Genomic DNA, 18334 nt, shown 5'->3' with positions numbered 1-18334 from the left:
AGTAAATAAAACTTCATCTGACTTTGCAGGGAAGAAACTATTTGAAAACTCATACGCACAGTGTACACAAATAATTTCCAAAAGCCAGTTTGAGATAGGTTCTGGACAGGATCTCTGTGAATTTTTGTGTCATAGTTTATGTTCAGAAAAACCCGTAATTTTGGTCACAACAAACACTGAATCAAATTTGTCAAATATCTTCAGATGGAAAAGAAAATAATGCTGGGGGCTAGATTCACAACACTGGAGCTGGTGCTAGATCACCAGCTGGAAGTGAGATACCCAAGTTCAACTTCTGCAATGACCAAAGGAGTTTGAGCCCACCATTGCCTAACTTTGAGAGCCAAAATGTGATTAGGTATTGTCTGTCTGTCTCTTCTCTTACATATTCACCTGATATAATAATAAAATATTCATTGGAGCAGAAACTGTAACACAGGTATAACTCTCAGGCGATAATCCAAAACTTCCAGATGGCTGTTTTCATTCCTTCTCAAATTCTTTGAACAGTGTCAGCATTGTTTCAAAACTGAAATACCTTTCTCAAAATACCCTATACTTTGTTGGCTTATTGTACTTCTCTATGAGGAAAGAAGCTCAGGTTCAAACCACTGTCTTCTGTAGCAGAAGAAGAGATTTCAACATGGGTCCTCCTCTTTCCAGATGACAACTATTAGTAGCATATAACCTATTTAGATTTCAGTTCCCTAACTTTTTATTCAAACCTCTTTGCAGAAGGGTAGACTCAAATTCTTGACTTGAATTTAGATTTAATATATGAAGCACTTGGAATTGTATATTATTTCCATGCATACAATATAAATATTTCCAGAGGTTAACGATAAAGAACTGAAATCGGTGTAATCCACTTTTTGACAGTGTGACAGATCACATTTCTTAGGTTCTTTAAAAAAAAAAAAAAAGTTTGCCCTTTTAAAGGAAAAGCTTTTTCATCCTTCTGCAATTGTATTGCTGCAATTCAGGCCGGATGCGGTAAGCAGTTCTGATCCATGACAACAAGAACACAGCCCTCTTCTCCAGACAGGTCTGGAGTACTTGTGGCAGACTCTCATTCAAACCTGAGAAACATTTGTTATTAACACAATCACACAAGAAGGAGTTGGGGGCACAAGATAAGTATTTAAGAGGGCTATTTAGATCATTCTGAAACTTTAAAACATATCAGAACTGGAAATTCTGCCACTTTCAGGCCCATTCAGCAGGACTCATGTTGCATCACAAAAACTGGAGATTTACATGAAGGAAAACAAGTATTAGTAGAGTGCAAATGACTAATACTACAAGTTTTTAAAATGTCTTTAAATATAAACACCATTAGAAATCCATGACCATTTCTAACTTTTACTGGCATTCTTCCAGCATGATTTGCAAAAAATGAGGTAGCAACTTCACACAAGTGCCATATCATGTTTACATTAAGTATTTTCTCTTTCAGCATGATATTTGAAACACTTATACAAAGTAAATAAATAGTCCTGTAAGAAAAGCTGTTCTTCTGCTTAAACATTTTCTGAACATAGATGCGAAAGACAAGGGAAACCCAAGACAACAGGCTGTCATACTCCAGTCTTGGGTCCCCTTTGCCATGTACATTTGCTTTGATTTGATTCTCCTTTGTTCTCTCAGCTGCAAGTTAGAGTAATATCACTGGTGCTATGCTGGAGGAGAGGGGAACCACAGTATGTTTAAAATGGAGCATATGAAAGCTGACTCCTCCAGCCTGAATAAAGCTTTATCCTAAATGGGGGAAGGAAATGGCTCAGAAGTTAATGGGGATGAAGCAACTTACTGACACCCCACCATCCCATGTCAGGTCACATCACCTCCACACACAGGGATGTGAAGGGAAAAGAGGCGGCAGAATACAGACAATAACATCCACATAGTCACTCCAAACCCTAGAGCTGTAGCTTCTCCCCTTCTTTGGAAGAGCAAGAGAGAAACTGCTTGGGCTATCCAGCAACTGGGTATGCAGGAATTGCCAGAAATCTAGGAAAAAATACTGTCAGAAGAAAAAAAAACTGTTCCTAATAAATTCAAACTGTAAGTTCTTAGTCAGCTTCACATTCACTTTTCAGATGTATGAAAAAGTCTTATTTCTAAAGGTTGTGCCATCAATATAATCACCTTACCTTTCTGTCTCTTGGATAGAGTTAGCAGTAATCTCTTTGTATTGTGGCACAGTGTCATTCATATCCATGCAGACTTTTCCAACAAATGCTCGTTGCCCAAATTTATCTGTTGAGATGCATAAGAATATAAAATTTAGAATCACTGGTTCTCAAAAGCTGCTATCAAAACCTGTGCTGAAATCAAAATAGCAAATTCCACCCCTCCCAGCTTCATTTAAGATGAACAGAATTTATGATCTTTTCTTCTCTTTAAGTTGGGACCATCCATGTGACTTTTAAGGCTAAAAAGGAAAGAGGAAAAAAAACCAAAACATTTAAATGGGAGTTCTCTTCCACATTAGTACCCAACTTTAAAAATATTATAATTGAGTACTAGATTACTGTAGTTTAACCACAGGCAGAATTTATAACGGTAGTATATGAAGAAAGCTGCTGTGAAGTAGAGAATGAGAAACACAGCAACAAAGTACAGTAGCTGTAGTAGGTGGTTACCTGAGCTGAGAAAAGGCACAAAGATCTCAGCCAAACATCTCTGCCTAAGAGAAACGAATGAGGCTCCTAACATGCCTCCACATGCAATTGGATGGAGAAAATTACCAGAGCTACTTCTAGCCTCTTGAGATTTATCCATGCTAGGACTCAGAACTCATGTGTAAGACTTAAAAGAAATGCATATAATATTAATTTCTAAGCTTTTAAACATGTTTCTAAATTAGATCTCTTTTATCCACTTTTACTTTGAGTTGTTGAATACAACAGCTTCAAAGTTTTAGGTTTTCCTACAAAATCAGAAAGACTAGGGAATTTTTGATGAAAACTGAGATTCTCATTATACTGCTCTGTTTTGGAAGCTGGCTGAGCCTTGAGAAATCCTGCAAAAATCACAACACTTTCAAGCAGCAGGTATTTGCTATGGTGAACAGAAGGGAGGGATAAGATCCTGACCCAACTCCCACTGTTCTGGTTTCAGAGGGTGTGTGGACATTTTAGATGCTGTTTCTCATCTGAAACTTCAGAATATCAGGAAATTAATGCACTGACTGCATCTCTTGTCATTCAGCCCTTTAATCCTCAAACAGCAAAAGGCTACAAAGAGCAGAAAACTGCAGCTGAAGAGCAACTCCAGCAGACCTAATTCATGCTCAGCTGATTTGGGAATGAAGAGACTGGCAGAAACAACAGGAGAGAGGCAGTTAAGTGAACAAGGGTAACGAGGGTGGATTTTGAGGACACAGTATGACAGATACAATGAATAAAAAACAAATTAGTAGAAAGACAGATAGATCCCTAGCTAGTCTAAAATGCCTAAACTCTGTTTCCTTCAACTATGGATGCGCAACATCCTTCAAAACTCACTGTTAGTCTTACCTATGATTTCAGCAAGAAGAAGAGAAGTGTCTGTGTAAATGGTTGCAAAGTAGCAAGCTGTAGTCGTGCCATTCTTTAGAGTTCGTCTCTATAAAAAGAAATAATTTTCAACTGTCTGGGAAAAAAAAAATCAAGCTGCCAAAATGCAGAACAGGCAGTCTGATTTCAAACTGCGAGAACATTTAGTTATTGTGAAATTGTGCAGTGAAGTGGGGAGGTAAAATACAGATTTTTAATTTCATAGTACCTTTTTAAGTCTCAGTGTTAATAAATATAAAAATTCCTCTTCCAAATCCATACAGGATTTTAACAGTGGCTAAACCCTTAGAAACCTATCTGTATTTCCTTCACTCAAACTAGAAATAAATTCTGACTTATATTTAGAAATACAAACAACCAGTCATTTATGTTATTTCCTAGTTTTTAAAGGCTCTCCAATTTTCAGTGAAGCATTGCTTACCCAACATTAGCAAAGCAAGGCTTTTGGGAAAATAGTGGTTTTCATTTGGCCACCTGACGTGGCTGGGAAAAATAGCCAGGCTTTCATGTATAATAATCCTTTGCTATCCTTGAGTACAAAGTAACAAACTTCAAGGTAAAAGTAAACTGAAAACTGCTCAGAGAATAATTTAATTATTTATTTAATTATACCATTTGAAAGGAGAGGGTGGTTGATATCTGTTCACTTACGTTTGGAGGACATAACAGTAAATGAAGAGCCATTTAAAGCTAGATTAACTCATGAACACATGTGTAGCTTCACTTGACCTTGGGACTAATGCATACTATATTGACTACCCATCCAATACACAGGCTTAAGTTACATTTTTGGATTCTAGATACAATGTAAATTGAGAATTTTATTTTATTTTTTTAATGAGATAGAAGGTGGGACATCCAACATAACTTTTGAGAATCGCTAGACCTAATTATCTGACAAACATGAAGCCAAGTTCTGTCTTTTCCTTAAAATATTCAAATTAAAGAAAATAATTACAAGAATGTCTTTAAGGGTTCCTAAAATGAGTCTCAGAAATAACAATGTCATTACGGAGACAGACTACGTCTGTCTTTCTCAGCTTTAAACCCCAGAATTCTCTACTTCTGGATTCCTGACATCATTGTAAAATTAAATCTTAAAACATTATGTTTCCAAAACATCAGCATGAAGAATTGGCTTTCCTAAAATTTGAGGGACCAGAGGAGGTTCAAGCTGAAATCTGGCAAATTTCACCTAATTTGTTTCCTTCACCAAGTATAGAAAGTGTTTATTTGAAACAGAATTTTGATTGAAAAAGATCACTGTTTTCATTACAACTCCAAAAGTGCAAAGATGCATATGAAACAGTATCTGCCCTCTGCAGGTTTACTCCTGTTTCTAACAGTTGAAGGTTACTATCAGCCCCATCAAAGACTGCAGAATGACTGGTATTCTGCGGCATTTTGGGGGTGAAGAAATTTTCCTGACCTTGTCCTATTTGATACACCTAGGGAGAGTCTAACCATTGTGTTGAAGCTCCTACAACTAACTTCCATCACCTGGCAGTTCTTTTCTGGGTGATGTAATTAAACACCTTGCACAACGAGCACTTTAGCTGTGCTGATGTCACCCTATCTGAACTGATGGAGACAGTAACAGTATGTTGAGGCACACAGCTGGGAGGTGACATCAACTCTACATTTTAAGTAGCTGAAGGCAAGTGTGCTTGTGAGTAGAGTTTATGACCAAGCTGCTCCTACATGTTTTTATGATGGTAGATAGCAGAAAGTAATTTTTTTAAAAAATTGTGTGGCATGGGCAGTATAACTATTTATTCCAGATCCACTATGTTATTATTTTGACAACACATGTTGTCACAGTATTAGACAAATGCAAGGCAAATTATGCTGGCCAAATAATTTAATCTCTCAAAGATATTTCAGTCCACATATTAAAGGATACATTTCAGTTATAGTACAGAATCAGTACTCTGCAATGTGACGTAGGTGCTTATTGTTCATCAAGTGGAATTTGAACTTAAAACATTTATATTGCTCAGAATCAGTCTAGTTCAAACACAGACTCTCTCTTTGTGCCACAATACCACTGACAGATTTCATCTAAAGCCCCTGAAGTGAAAGATATTCCTGCTACAAGGACCTCAGCTGTAGAAACATCTTCCTTAATTACTTCAAAACACCCCAGATTTGTTGTCTGTGAGCAGTATCTTCTCTTTCATGTAGTCTTTGCAGAAGACAGTTTCATATTAGAGGCTTTTTGTGCAGAAAAGGAAATATCCTCTGATTTTTTTTTTACCATGGTTGGTTCTCTCTGCATTGAGGTTGTCTACACCTGCTGGCTATACCAGCTCTGAGAGTACTCTTAAATGTTGGTGATTGTACTTAGATATGAGAAAAGATGATAAACAAGTTCGTTGTTAACCATGTGATTAAATGAACTGTCTTATCAGCAAGAACAAAACAAGACTGGAACTAGTATGGGACAATCTTGGCTGGCAAATAGAACAGTGGCTACTCTTAATTTTAACTGCTCTGCTATTTCTGCTGACCTGAAAACATACATATATTTCACAAATATAAATGTTGTCAAGTAGGTAAATGACATTTGCAGTACTTACAACAACTCTGGTGTATACTTCTTCCGCAAAATTGCTGTCTTTGTATTTGTCTTCTGTTGGAAACGTGTAGGTAGTCAACCACTGCAAAAGTGGTAGATCTACTCTTGTACCAGTAAATGAATACTGAGGGGCATGAATGTGTGTATCAACCATTCCTGGCATGAAGAATTCACTAGGGAAAGAAAAGAAAATTATAATAGTCCAAACAGGAAGTAGTTTTGCTTTAAACAGTATGTTTGAGCAGAATCCACCAGAGTAAATGGCAAGTACAGGTTAACCTTCCTCTTTCAGCTTCAGATCTATCAACTCCAACTGTATGTCTACCCATACTCCTTTTATGGTATGAAGCAGCTGAATAATAACTTTTACACAGACTTATAAATAACTAACTGAGAGAAAAACAATGTAAGAGCATGTTGAATCCAACTATCTTTAATAATTACTCAGAGTAAATACCAACAAATTAAGCCAAACTGATTTCACAATAACTAAAATTACTCCACCATAGAATCCACCTGAAAAAGAGAAGATTTGGGCACAGTCTTGCTTTCTAGTATGAATACATTTGGAATGCCTCTTGCTGCCAGACCATTGTATTTACAAAAATGTATGCTTCCACATCCCAGTTTTCCTCTACATTATATATGCGTGTATATATATATATTCAATCAATTAATTTCAAGGTTTAGTGCAAGAACAGCCACTGTGTCTACAAATGCAGACACAGACACTGGTGAAAAATATCTCTGCTCAATATCTTGACAGGAAAAGCATATTTACAATGGAACTGTAATATTGTTTGTTGTCATGTAGTGTTCATGCAATCACAGGGATGAATATATCAACATTACCAGGAAGTTGCTATAATTATTTTGGTTTGTGCTGGAACTCCTTACAGTATAAAATTTCTCTCATTCCTCTTCCCTTCTCCCTGACTACTGAATGAACAGTGATTTCATCTCTTTGTAGTTCCCCTTCTTCCTGTTTTCCTGAATGCTAGAAATGCTGAAAGATCTTTCTCAACCTGTTCCATACTCCTAGCACCTTCCATTTTCCTCAGGCTATTTCAAGTGAAGAAAACATCTGATGACTTATGTATACTGTATGATTAGCCTTCCAACAAAGCATAGAGATTTTTTAACAACTGAATACTAAAACAATGCTGCAGCTCTAGATTCCAAGCCACAAGTCATTCACAGTTGTGCTACTACACGCAAAGCATAGCAGGTGCAATCCAAACTTATTTCACTTCACCAGAAAGGTGGGGTATTTCACTGGGTGAAGAAAAAAGAAATGCTCTAGCTGCAATACAGTTAGAAATCCAAGGCTCTGCGTTTAGAAGGTTTAAATCTTCTAATTTTAATAGTTTTTATTAGGGACTGTGTCAAAGCCCAAGCAATTGAGTTTTATATCTGCAGTGTTAGTGTTACCAACATTTATTAAGTCTAGAATTTCAAGCTAGTTAGGCACAGACTGCTGCTAACAAAATGGATATAAAAAATGCAATCTCAAGAAAGAACATCATTTAATTCTGTAAGCACAGATCATGTATGAAAGCTAAATACAGCATTTGGTTCTGTGCAGTGTAAATCAGCCAGCACAATTCAGTCACAGCTGTAGTCCCAAACCAAGGAATGCAAAAGGCACACAGACCATCCACCCTCCATGCCCCATCCAGGACACAGGCAGCTCTTGGGTTAAGAGCTCTCACACAGCTGAAAGGGAGTTTTGCCCCTGAAAGCGAGACGTGCTCCCTGAAAAAATGCATTCACAGACACTCGCATTACTTCACTCAGAGAATATACTGCATTTGCTGAAATTAATTAAACAAAACACATACTGGTTACTCAGTTCTCTTATGTCAGACTTTTTGAACCCCCACGTCTTAGACAGTTGCTCTTGCTGATCAGTTTGTTCCAAAAACACAATCTAAAAGAAAGAAAACATAGTTAGATACTTTAAACCTGTATCCCACATCAGCTTCACATAAAGGCAAAACAAGTCATATCTTAAAACAGATTTTACACACTTACTACAAAGGTGATGGGTTTTCACTGAAATACTTGTTATTCCTGACTACCAAGCATGATTTTGAAATACCTGCTCACAATCCAGTGAATAACTGCACCCACTTTGTAACTTGTAAGAAGACAATTAATTAATTCTCAAGTAATACACAGGCAGAACCACACAGACTTCAGTGTCCACTGGCATTCCTGTAACGTGCCACCATGCTAGCAGTATGGTTGTTTATTGTGGAGGTGTGCAACAGTCTTAGAGGAATGCAATTACAGTATTCAAAACCAGAGGGGTCAAATTAATTGCTTTGCCTAGGACTGACTGGCACTGAGATAACTATTTTCTAATTTTCTGCTCGCATTGTTAATGTTGGTTTTGGGGTTCTTTTAAATGCTTAGGAAGAGAAAAGAAATTGAGGGGAAAAAAATGCAGTTGATCTTTCATTTTCCAGAACCGACTAAAAGTATGCCTAAGATCTTTATTTCAAAAATCTAGAACCTAACTCAGCTCCATTTGACTTCTAGAGGACATCAACTCTACTGATGCTGAGTTTCTGTTGCCAAATCAGAATTTTAGCAACTCTCAACTCTTTAATTCTCTGATCTGGCAATAATAGGCAGGACAACTCTCCAAGAACAAAGAACAGGGAGTCTAGGAACTGCAATGCCTGCTACAGGCTCCAAGCAGGATCTAGATTTCCACAACACTTGACAGAGTACAGGACTTTGCTGCCTCCCCGAGCCAAAGACTGTCTATCCTAGGCTTTCAGGAATCATAGAATCATAGAGTACCAGGTTGGAAGGGACTTCAAGGATCATCTGGTCCAACCCTTCTTGGCAAAAGCATGGTCTAAACATGATGGTCCAGCACCCTGTCCAGCTGAATGTTAAAGTGTCCAATGTTGGGGAATCCACCACTTCCCTGGGGAGATTATTCCAATGTCTGATTGTTCTCATTGTGAAAAATTTTCCTCTTCTGTCCAATCGGAATCTTCCCAGGAGTAACTTATACCCATTAACCCTCATCTTTTCCATGTGACTCCTTATAAAAAGGGAGTCTTCATCTTCTTTGTAGCCACCCTTTAAAAACTGGAACACGGTGATAAGGTCTCCCCTAAGCCTTCCTTTCTCAAGGCTGAACAAACCCAGTTCTCTCACCCTTTCCTCACATGGCAGGCTTCCCAGTTCTTTGATCATCTTTGTGGCCCTTCTCTGGACCCTCTCCAGCCTGTCCACACCTTCTTCTGAACAGTGGGGACCAAAACTGAACACAGTATTCTAGGTGTGGCCTGACAAGCACTAAGTAGAGGGGGATAATGACTTCTTTATCTCTGCTGGTGATGCTCTGGTTGATGCAACCCAGCATCCCATTGCCTTGCTTTGCTGCTGCAGCACACTGTTCACTCATATTGAGCTTGTTGTCCACCAGTACGCCCAGGTCACTTTCCACAGAGCTGCTCCCCAGCCAGGTAGATCCCAGCCTGTGCTGCACTCCTGGATTATGTTTTCCCAGGTGCAAGACCTTACACTTGACTTGAACTTCATAAGGTTCTTGTTAGTCCACTCTTCCAGCCTATCCTGTTCCTGCAGGATGGTTCTCCCTTCCAAACTGTCCACTTCTCCGTCCAATTTTGTATCATTGGCAAACTTAATCAGGGTATGCTTGATCCCATCATCCAGAACACTTATGAAGATATTAAACAGCATTGGGCCCAATATTGACCTCTGGGGGACCCCACTTGTGACAGGTTACCAGTTTGAAAGGAAGCTATTTCCCACCACCCTCTGGGTGCGGCCTCTCAGTCAGTTCCCAACCCACCACACAGACCACTTGTCTAGACCATAACACATCAGTTTCTCTAGGAGGAGACTGTGGGAAACCATATCAAAATCTTTGGAGAAATCCATGTAGACAATGTCCACTGCTCGCCCATCAACCAAGCAGGTTACTTCATAGTAGAAGGCAATGAGGCTTGTCAGGCATGATTTGCCTTTGGTGAATCTGTGCTGGCTTTTCCAAATCACATGCTTCATTTGACTTGTGACAGCCCCTGGGAGGATTCATTCTGTAACTTTCACAAGGACTGAAGTAAAACTGATGGGCCTATAATTTCCAGGATCCTCCTTTAAGCTGTTCTTGTAGATGGGCATGACATCAGCCTTCTTCCAGTCTTCTGGGATGTTCCCAGACCTCCATGACTTCTCAAAGATTATGGAGAGCCGCCTCACAATGGACGCCAGTCAGGTCTCTTAACACCACTGGGTGGATATTGTTGGGGTCCATCAATTTGTAGGGGTCAAGCTCCTGTAATAGTTCACATACCAACTCTTCCTTCACTGACGGTGGGTCTGTGTTTGCATCAGCCTGGATTTTTGCTCCCAAGGCCTGGGGCCCAACAGTGCTGGTAAAGACAGAGGTGAATGAAGTGTTGAGAACCACTGCCTTTTCAGCATTGTTGGTGACTAATTCACCTCTCCTGTTTAACAGTGAGCCAGTATTTTCCTTCTGTTTCTGCTTGTTGTTTATGCACCTGAAGAACCCGTTCTTGTAGTTTTTGACATCTATGGCCAATTTCAATCCAAACTGAGCTTTTGCTTTTCTAACTGCATCTCTGTACACCCTGATGATGCCCCTGTAGTTCTCAACAGGTTTGTCTGCTTTTCTATCCCTGGTACACTTCTCTCTTGGTTTTGAGCAGACTCAGAAGCTTCCAGTCAAGCCAAGGGGGTGTCTTGCTCTGCCTGCTTCCCTTACCTTTAAAGGGGATGAACTGTCTTTGTGCTTTCAGGAGATCATTCTTGAAATCCTCCAAGGAAGCTTCCCACGGAATCCCTCCCAGCTGAGCTCTGAGTGAGATGAAGTTTGCTCTTCTAAAACCTAAAGACTTTGTCTTAGTACTAACCTTCAGCATGCTCAGCAAGATCCCAAACTCCACAATAATGTGATCACCGCAGCCAAGGCTATTGCTAATTAAGATATTACAAGGCAGGTTTTCTTGGTTTGTGAGTGGCAAGTCATTCCGGATTGGCACATCTAACATTTGATCAAGGAATTCTTCTGTAAACACAGTTTCTGCCAGAAACACTCATGGTGTTCTAACTCCCTTGGTATAAGAGCTCATTCCCCTAAGTTCAAGGGAATATTCTCACTGCTGTCAGCATCCTTCTGCTCCTGTGAAGAGTCTCACACTGAGGGCCTGTATCACCCTTATGACAGCAGTTTCTAAGGCAGCAATTAAAAAAACATGCAAGGGCAAGATCAAATATTGTAAAAAGGCAATAGGAAGGAACTTAGGAGGAAGATCAAGAAGACCAAAAGAGCACTGTTTAGCAGTTATTTGCACGCCTATTTTTTTATGTGTATGACATTAACTTTTGCATTTTCTATTTTTTCTATAGCGAAAAATAAGCAGAGGCTGCTAAACTGTAGACAAGAAGTTTTTGGGTGCCTAGTATTTTAAATGCACATATGGCTTCTATGATTTACACTGTCTAAAGAGCAGATGTTTTAAATTTTTAATCAGAAAAAAAAAACTCTTAAAATCATACCGTATGAATAAATACCACACTAGCAAAAATTGCAAAAATATTGTAGTCCATTAATACTTCACATGAAGCAGCATCTCCATCCTTCTGAAGAGGAATATAGCCAGTTTAATTAGCTATGTATCTGCAGAGGGCTTAGAATACAGACCTAGTGAAATTTCTGATGAGCAATAAAGAAAATGTGACTCAGATGCTGAAGTCAAAATGGATGCAGAATGAGTAATGTTAGAGTTGCTGGAAAAAAAAAAAAAAAAAAAAAAAAAGGAGGAAAGCAAGAAACATGAAACACCAGATGGCAAATTCTGGAAACAGGCGTTGCCATGGAAAAGAAGTGGCTATTATATTCTCTTAGGGTGCAGATAAATAAAACACTTAAATCATGGAATAATAAAAAGAATATGTTTCAAGGGAGGTGGACACATGAAATCAACCCTAAACCTGACACCTGGTCCATTATTGTCGAATGTGGCTATGGATGAGTAAGCAAAACATCTTAATACTCTTTTCAAACTTCCCAACAGAACTCCTTGGTCACCCAAGAGATGTTCCCCATTGCTTTAGGATGCATTTGCTCTAGCCAGCTTTCTAACACTGAGTGCTTTAAGGTCTCTGAGGTCCCACGTTTGGACATTTGCTTGAATATTGGCTTGTACATCAAGGTAACCAACCTAGTACACTGATCCTTTAAATTAGTTCTGGACCTTAATACTGTAAAAGCAAGAAAAACCTCTGTGGCAGAGTCACTACAGAGTCAAGAGATGTGCACAAGCAAGGCTAAGACTTTCAGCTTGTAAAGAAGGAAGTCAAAGACAATAACCAGCACTTTGGGAACGGTGTATCATGAAAAGCAAGACCAACAGCTGCTAACACCAATGCCCAAACACTTTGATCAGTTCTGATGTGTCACCCATGTGATGGGGCTAAAGGACCCAAAGATGAGCAGCTGAGACCTCCCTATCCTCATGCCTAGCTCAAGCCTTTTTTATTCCAAGAGATGCCCAAAGCTCCTCCATCAACGCATAGCTGGTCCACTAAACTATTCATCAACCCTGATGCGGTCAACCCTGACTGCCTCCATGCACCGCAGTGCAAGTAACTTTGCTACCAAAAGAATGGAAGGTGAATGATATTGGCTGAAGGAACACAGGTTTTTCTGGTCCAGCAGTGCCTGTGTTGTTTCTGGCTGTGACATGCATAGATGAACATGAGTAAGGGGTCCATCCTTCTTTTCCCTGCCACATACTTCTCTTTCCTCACTGTTCCCACAATGATTAGCTGTCTTTTACAATTAGAGACATGATGTCTATTGCTTGCCTAGTTCCCAAAAGTAGAATGTGAAGCTAGATGAGAGACAGGAGCACTTACTAGACCCAGCTCCTGAACAAACAGCCCAACCTGCTGAGAAAAGTTAAGCAATGAACTCCAGATGGATGTTGGTGCCTTGGTACATTCCTCCTTGTAGCTAACACACGTCACTTGCTATCCCAGCTGGCTTAATTCAAACACTTATGTTTGGCAGTACTTAACAATATTAATTCTTATTCCACAACTCTTGCTCTTTTCAAGCCTTCAACAGGAGCTTTTAGCTTCTATTTACTTAATATTCTACACAGCTAAGCTAATTGCACCAACATTTCAATCATAACTCACATTTCACAACTGTCTCCACTTTCTTTACTCTGAGGAATACTACTCTTTCTATTTGCCGTTCCTCAAGCACCACACTGCTCTGCAAACCATTCAGTTAAACACAGCCCTTGTTTTGCTAACTTAATGATAACTTGGGTCTTCATACCCGACAGCATGATTTTTCCTTGATAAAGCTCCGTTTTCATCTACAGGCAAAGCACAGAGAGCTGACATTTCATCTGTGGCCTTTACCAGCCAAGTATCCTCACCTGCAGTGGGGGTCTGGGCAGTGTTTCTGTGGGGCTGGTTGTATGCTCCTGTCCCTTGGAGGACAGGACATTGCTGTTCACAAAAGTTCATCTGTTCACCCTGTCAGAGACTGTGCAAGATTTTTCCATGATGGAGTCAGCAACATGAGGCAAAAGAAGAACCTATTTAGTTTAACTTATTTCTTTGAGAGTAATGCTGAAACAGTTACAGTGTAAATTTGGACAATAAAGGTAAGCAATTTTCTAACCACCATGTCCTTCTTGAAAGGTCAACTCTTCTGTGATTCCAGTGTTAGTTCTGCATAAGGTTAAATTATGAGAAATAGGCTGAAGAGTTCCCAAACTCACTGTATCAGACCCTGGAATAGTAAAATGCCAAGAATTTGTATGAAAAAGAGAAGAAAATTAAAGTCCTTGTTACTGTACTCTGGTGGGAATTTCCTTTTCGGACAACAGTGTTTTACTAGAAATTTTTTTTTTAAAAGAAATAACTGCATGAAAATGTGCCAATTTATGCAAGGAAAACAATATCCAGTGAATCCTTGTTCACTAGGAAAAGGGAAGAGAGTGACTGAGAGCACAAATCCCTAGGTATAGCTTATTAAGGTACCTGATTTTCAAAAAAATCACTTAAAGGCCTTGATTTCCTAAGGATACCAAGTGGGGACCCTTTTCTGGAAACTGCCATTAGAGAGAGCAGGATGGGATATAAGTTTCTGCCTCCTGCACCTGAGTTACACAAACCAAACCATTTTTCACTCAGACCTATTGTTTTTAGCTGACATCAGACAATACACAGTTATATAAGTCTTTATTCCCCTTCTGTACATCAAAATACAGCTTCTCATAGACCTTGCTATGCCTTGCACCAGAGTCCCCAAGAGCTGTAAGAGGGCTGTCTTGAAACAGGCCCTCACGGACCTGTATGAACAGAGAAAATAAACAGTGTAAGGGCTCAAAGTGTGCTTTGCACAGATTTCAAGTGCTACTGAAGTCTGTTATTTAGCAGCAAGAAAGAAAATTACTTCTCTTTATTATATATAGGGTACCTATATATATTATTGAGTCTATAAGAAATTACCAGTTTACCTACACAATGTGCACTGTGAAACTCAGTTTCACCTGTGATATTGTTAAAGGAAAGATACAGTTTCCCAGCCAGAATCGATCCTGCATGGTCAGTAAGTGCAATGCTTGTTTTGAACTTGGCTTGTAACACTAACATGCCCGACGTCACTATCTTCCTAACTCTTTGTGGGTATATGCCATGTTTTCTCTTGTGACAAGAAAACAAAAGCCCTTACTCAGAAGGCTGTGCATGAGTACAGGGGGTACACCGTAATTAATCACAATCATTATTTTGATACTTTTGAGAATGAAAACCCCCTTTGTGAAACTGAAAGAAAACTGAGAGTATTTGAAAGAATAGTGCCTGGTCCAGGCGCGCTGCTGTTTTGGAAACGCTTAGCACACTTCAAAACCAGATATAGGCTGCTTGAAGGCTCGTGCTAAGGCGATATACATACCACCCCAGTTACCTCCCTCACCTGCAGGCATGAAATCCCTTCTCGGCGGCTCTTCTTTCTTGCCGACAGACACCCAGCACGTCGAGTGCAAAAATTTTCCACTTTCTCCCTACAGACGGGCGGAGGCGGCCCTGCCCCTCACCACCCCCGGACCAGGACTCAGGACCGAAAAGGCTCCTTTTCACCCCGAGCTAGGGGGGCACTAAGGACAGCGGGACAGCCCGAGATCACCGCCCGGCGGCGCGGAGCGGGTCGGGACGGGACGGCGGCATCTCCCCGCGCCTCCCCCGGCCGCCCGGACCGGCCGTCCCCACAACGCCCATCCCTTCCCCCGTCGCCCGCGCTCACCGTCCCGCTCTCGTCCACCCCCAGCAGGTGTCTGTGGAGGATCTCCATGGGCGCGGAGGGGCCGGAGTGCACGAAGGTCCCCTTGAAGACGTGAGCGAGCGGACGGCGCTGCGGGGAGCCCATGGCGGCGGCGGCGGCGGCCGGCGGGGCTCGCCTCGCCGCGGCGGAGGCGGCTGGGAGCTGCTAGCCAGCGGACTGCCGCCCCTCCGTGTCTCCCGGTGCCGCCGCCGGCTTCCTGGAGCTGTCACCATTTCCCCACCCCTTGGTGACTTTTTCTCTTCGGGGAGTGGTTTCGGCAGAGGGAGGGCGGGAGGGCGGGCCGCCCCTTTCCCCTTCCCCTTCCCTCGGGAGGCGGGAGGTGCCCGCGGACGGCCGGGAGGCGGCCGAGAGGTGCGCGGGGTGCCCCCCCCCGCCCTAAACCGTCAGCCACACACCCCCCCCGACCCCCCCCGCTGGCATGGGGCCGCGATGTAAGAGGCGCAAAAGCCTGGAACGAAGCCCAGTGGGTTTTGGGATCCCAGTTACTTTCTGAGAAGTGGTGAGAGATCACCCCAGGTGTCTGGCACTACTTGGCGAGTGTCCGGCAACTAACTTTTGCAACCAACCTCTAGGTTTTAGCCACTTTTTAAAGTTTAATTTACAGCTTGAGTTTGTCAGTTTGCACTGCAACAAGCTGTCAGCAGCTTGAAACCTGTTGTTCTGTGCCTGGAGCACTAGGAAACATACTGTAATTTAAAAATATTATAAACTTTAGACATGAATTTTGAGGCGACAGTTACTGCTTTATTTCACCTCTTCTGTTGTACTCAGTGCTCCAAGATAATTCTGTCTCCTTAGTCCTCAGCCTGTGTATGCGCATTAGTAGGATATAGGAGTAGAAAATAGATGCCAGCTGAGGTATCAGAACTACCAGAAGAAAGCAGCCAAATGCCTCATTCAGTGGAGGCGTTCTACAGAAAAAGCAAAAACAGCATCAGGAAAATTAAAGGTAGAGAAAAATTAATTTTGTTAACCCAGACAACCTGCACTTCCAGGACCATATTCTGCTCCAACAACCTAAGTCAAAGGACATCATGAACACATGCTAGGAGGATCACTAGTGAGAATATTGGGATAGGACTTCATAGGGCCAGAATGATGTACGCCAAGGATAACACCATGAGTGTCCTCTGAATTTCCATAAGACACCTTTCTTCATTAAGTGACGGATGAACTTGGTACCCAGGGCACTGACGTAGTCATTCTCAAAGCTGGATTGTGAAGTTCATAGTTTATCATTAAAAGACCTTTGCACTTCCCACTGTGCTGACGCTATACAAATGCATAGCAGATTATCATTCCTACAAGCTCTCCAGATCAATGGTGGGAGGAGAGAAAGACACAGTGGGAAAGCACAGAATGAATTTAATTTTATTCTGCTATGGGCAAATCACAAGCCTTTATCTTGCTTTCTTTGCATAAGAATGCTTTAGATTGCTGTGAAGGAAGTTTAAAAAATAGTGGACTTACTAATGCCAACTAAATGATCTTACCTGGACTTTGCTGTCAGCTTGGTCAGACCACAAAGAGCGTCCGAAATTAAATGGACATGTGAAAGGGACTCTTACATGCGAGTTGTTAATTTCTTGTGAGAGGTCTTGTAGTTTACGACTTGCAATGAGATAACATGGATTTTTTTAAGACACATGGCAGTTTTTTATTGTATTTCTAATCTCTTTGACATGAGAAGCTAGCAAACAAAACACAAATTGATCTTGCAGGTTAATCTGGTTTGGAGAAGAAACTGTCATGAGAATCCTTCATGCAATTCAGTTCATCTACTGTAATACTTCCTGCTTCCTTGAACAGCAGAGTAATAAATTTTTTAAAATAACACCAAAAGTCTTTTAAATTAGCACTTGCAAAAACCCTCTTTCAAAGGTGTTTCTCAGGGTGGTACTGCTGTGTTTATTAAGGCTGCAGCTGAAATGAGCAGTATTCCAAGCTGTGATCCCAAGCGAGGAAAATTATCTTTTGCTCTATGAAGGATAAGGAGTGAGAGAGAGGCTGGTTTTGCCACTGAACAACAAAAGGTAGAGGGAGCAGGGCTGAGAAATAGCATGAACAGAGATCAAGCCCTGCAGAGGTAAACTCACTTGCTCCTCTGTGAACAGAGGAGTGAAAACAATTTTCCCCAGCAATAGCTACTGCTCCATACAACTTGCCTCTGCCCTCGTGGCAGCAGCTAGCCTGATTTTCCAAGGTAGCTGGTTCCCACTGTATGTTGTCCTCTCCAGTATGGTGCCCTGTATATCTGTGTGCTTCACTTACATCAGGCTATACACAGCTTTTGGTTTGAAATCCTGAGCTCTTGTGCTGGCTGCTGCCCAGACACACTACACTACTGTCCAAAGAAATATTCAGCAGAGCTCACTGTTCCTGAGAAACCCTCTGCTTGCATTTGGTGGGGATGTGGGCCGTTCCTGAGAACGTGAGACTGCTTCAACCCTGGTTTTCCATTAAAAATCTCAGGGATTTCCTCCAGCTACTCTTACATAAAGGGTGATACTTATGCTGGTGATTTCAGTGAGATTTAATCCAGCCTGTATTTATCCATGAGAAGAAAACCAAAACCACTGACAGTTTCTTCCTTTAGCACTTTTAGGGAGAAATGTCAATAACAAACACAGTTAGTGATAAATTTATTGCCATAAATAGGTTCCAAATACTCTGAAGTTGGGTAATTTCACTGCTAAAAGAACAGGAGTTCTCTTCTGCTTTTTCCAGCTCTCATGTGGTAGAGTGTGGAAGCCCCTGAAGAGGGCTAGTGGAAGCATGGTTAACAACCTTCCCTTCTCCCAAAGTTTCTTTGATTATCAG

The 18334-nt window shown here is 41.1% G+C and overlaps 1 protein-coding gene across 1 annotated transcript in view; it reads right to left on the bottom strand.

Moving 5' to 3' along the window:
• Positions 1 to 15726, bottom strand: part of GDA (guanine deaminase) — a 31797-nt gene extending 16071 nt beyond the window's left edge. Inside the window, 6 exon segments of the mRNA XM_074813123.1 lie at positions 2154 to 2259; positions 3522 to 3609; positions 6140 to 6311; positions 7980 to 8068; positions 15476 to 15646; positions 15649 to 15726. Coding sequence (XP_074669224.1) covers positions 2154 to 2259; positions 3522 to 3609; positions 6140 to 6311; positions 7980 to 8068; positions 15476 to 15646; positions 15649 to 15726 — 704 coding nt within the window.
• Between the last annotated feature and the right edge of the window lie 2608 nt (positions 15727 to 18334).

The sequence above is a fragment of the Strix aluco genome, chromosome Z (assembly GCF_031877795.1).
Source record: "Strix aluco isolate bStrAlu1 chromosome Z, bStrAlu1.hap1, whole genome shotgun sequence".
Lineage (NCBI taxonomy): Eukaryota > Metazoa > Chordata > Aves > Strigiformes > Strigidae > Strix > Strix aluco.
This window is presented reverse-complemented; position numbering and strand designations above follow the sequence as displayed.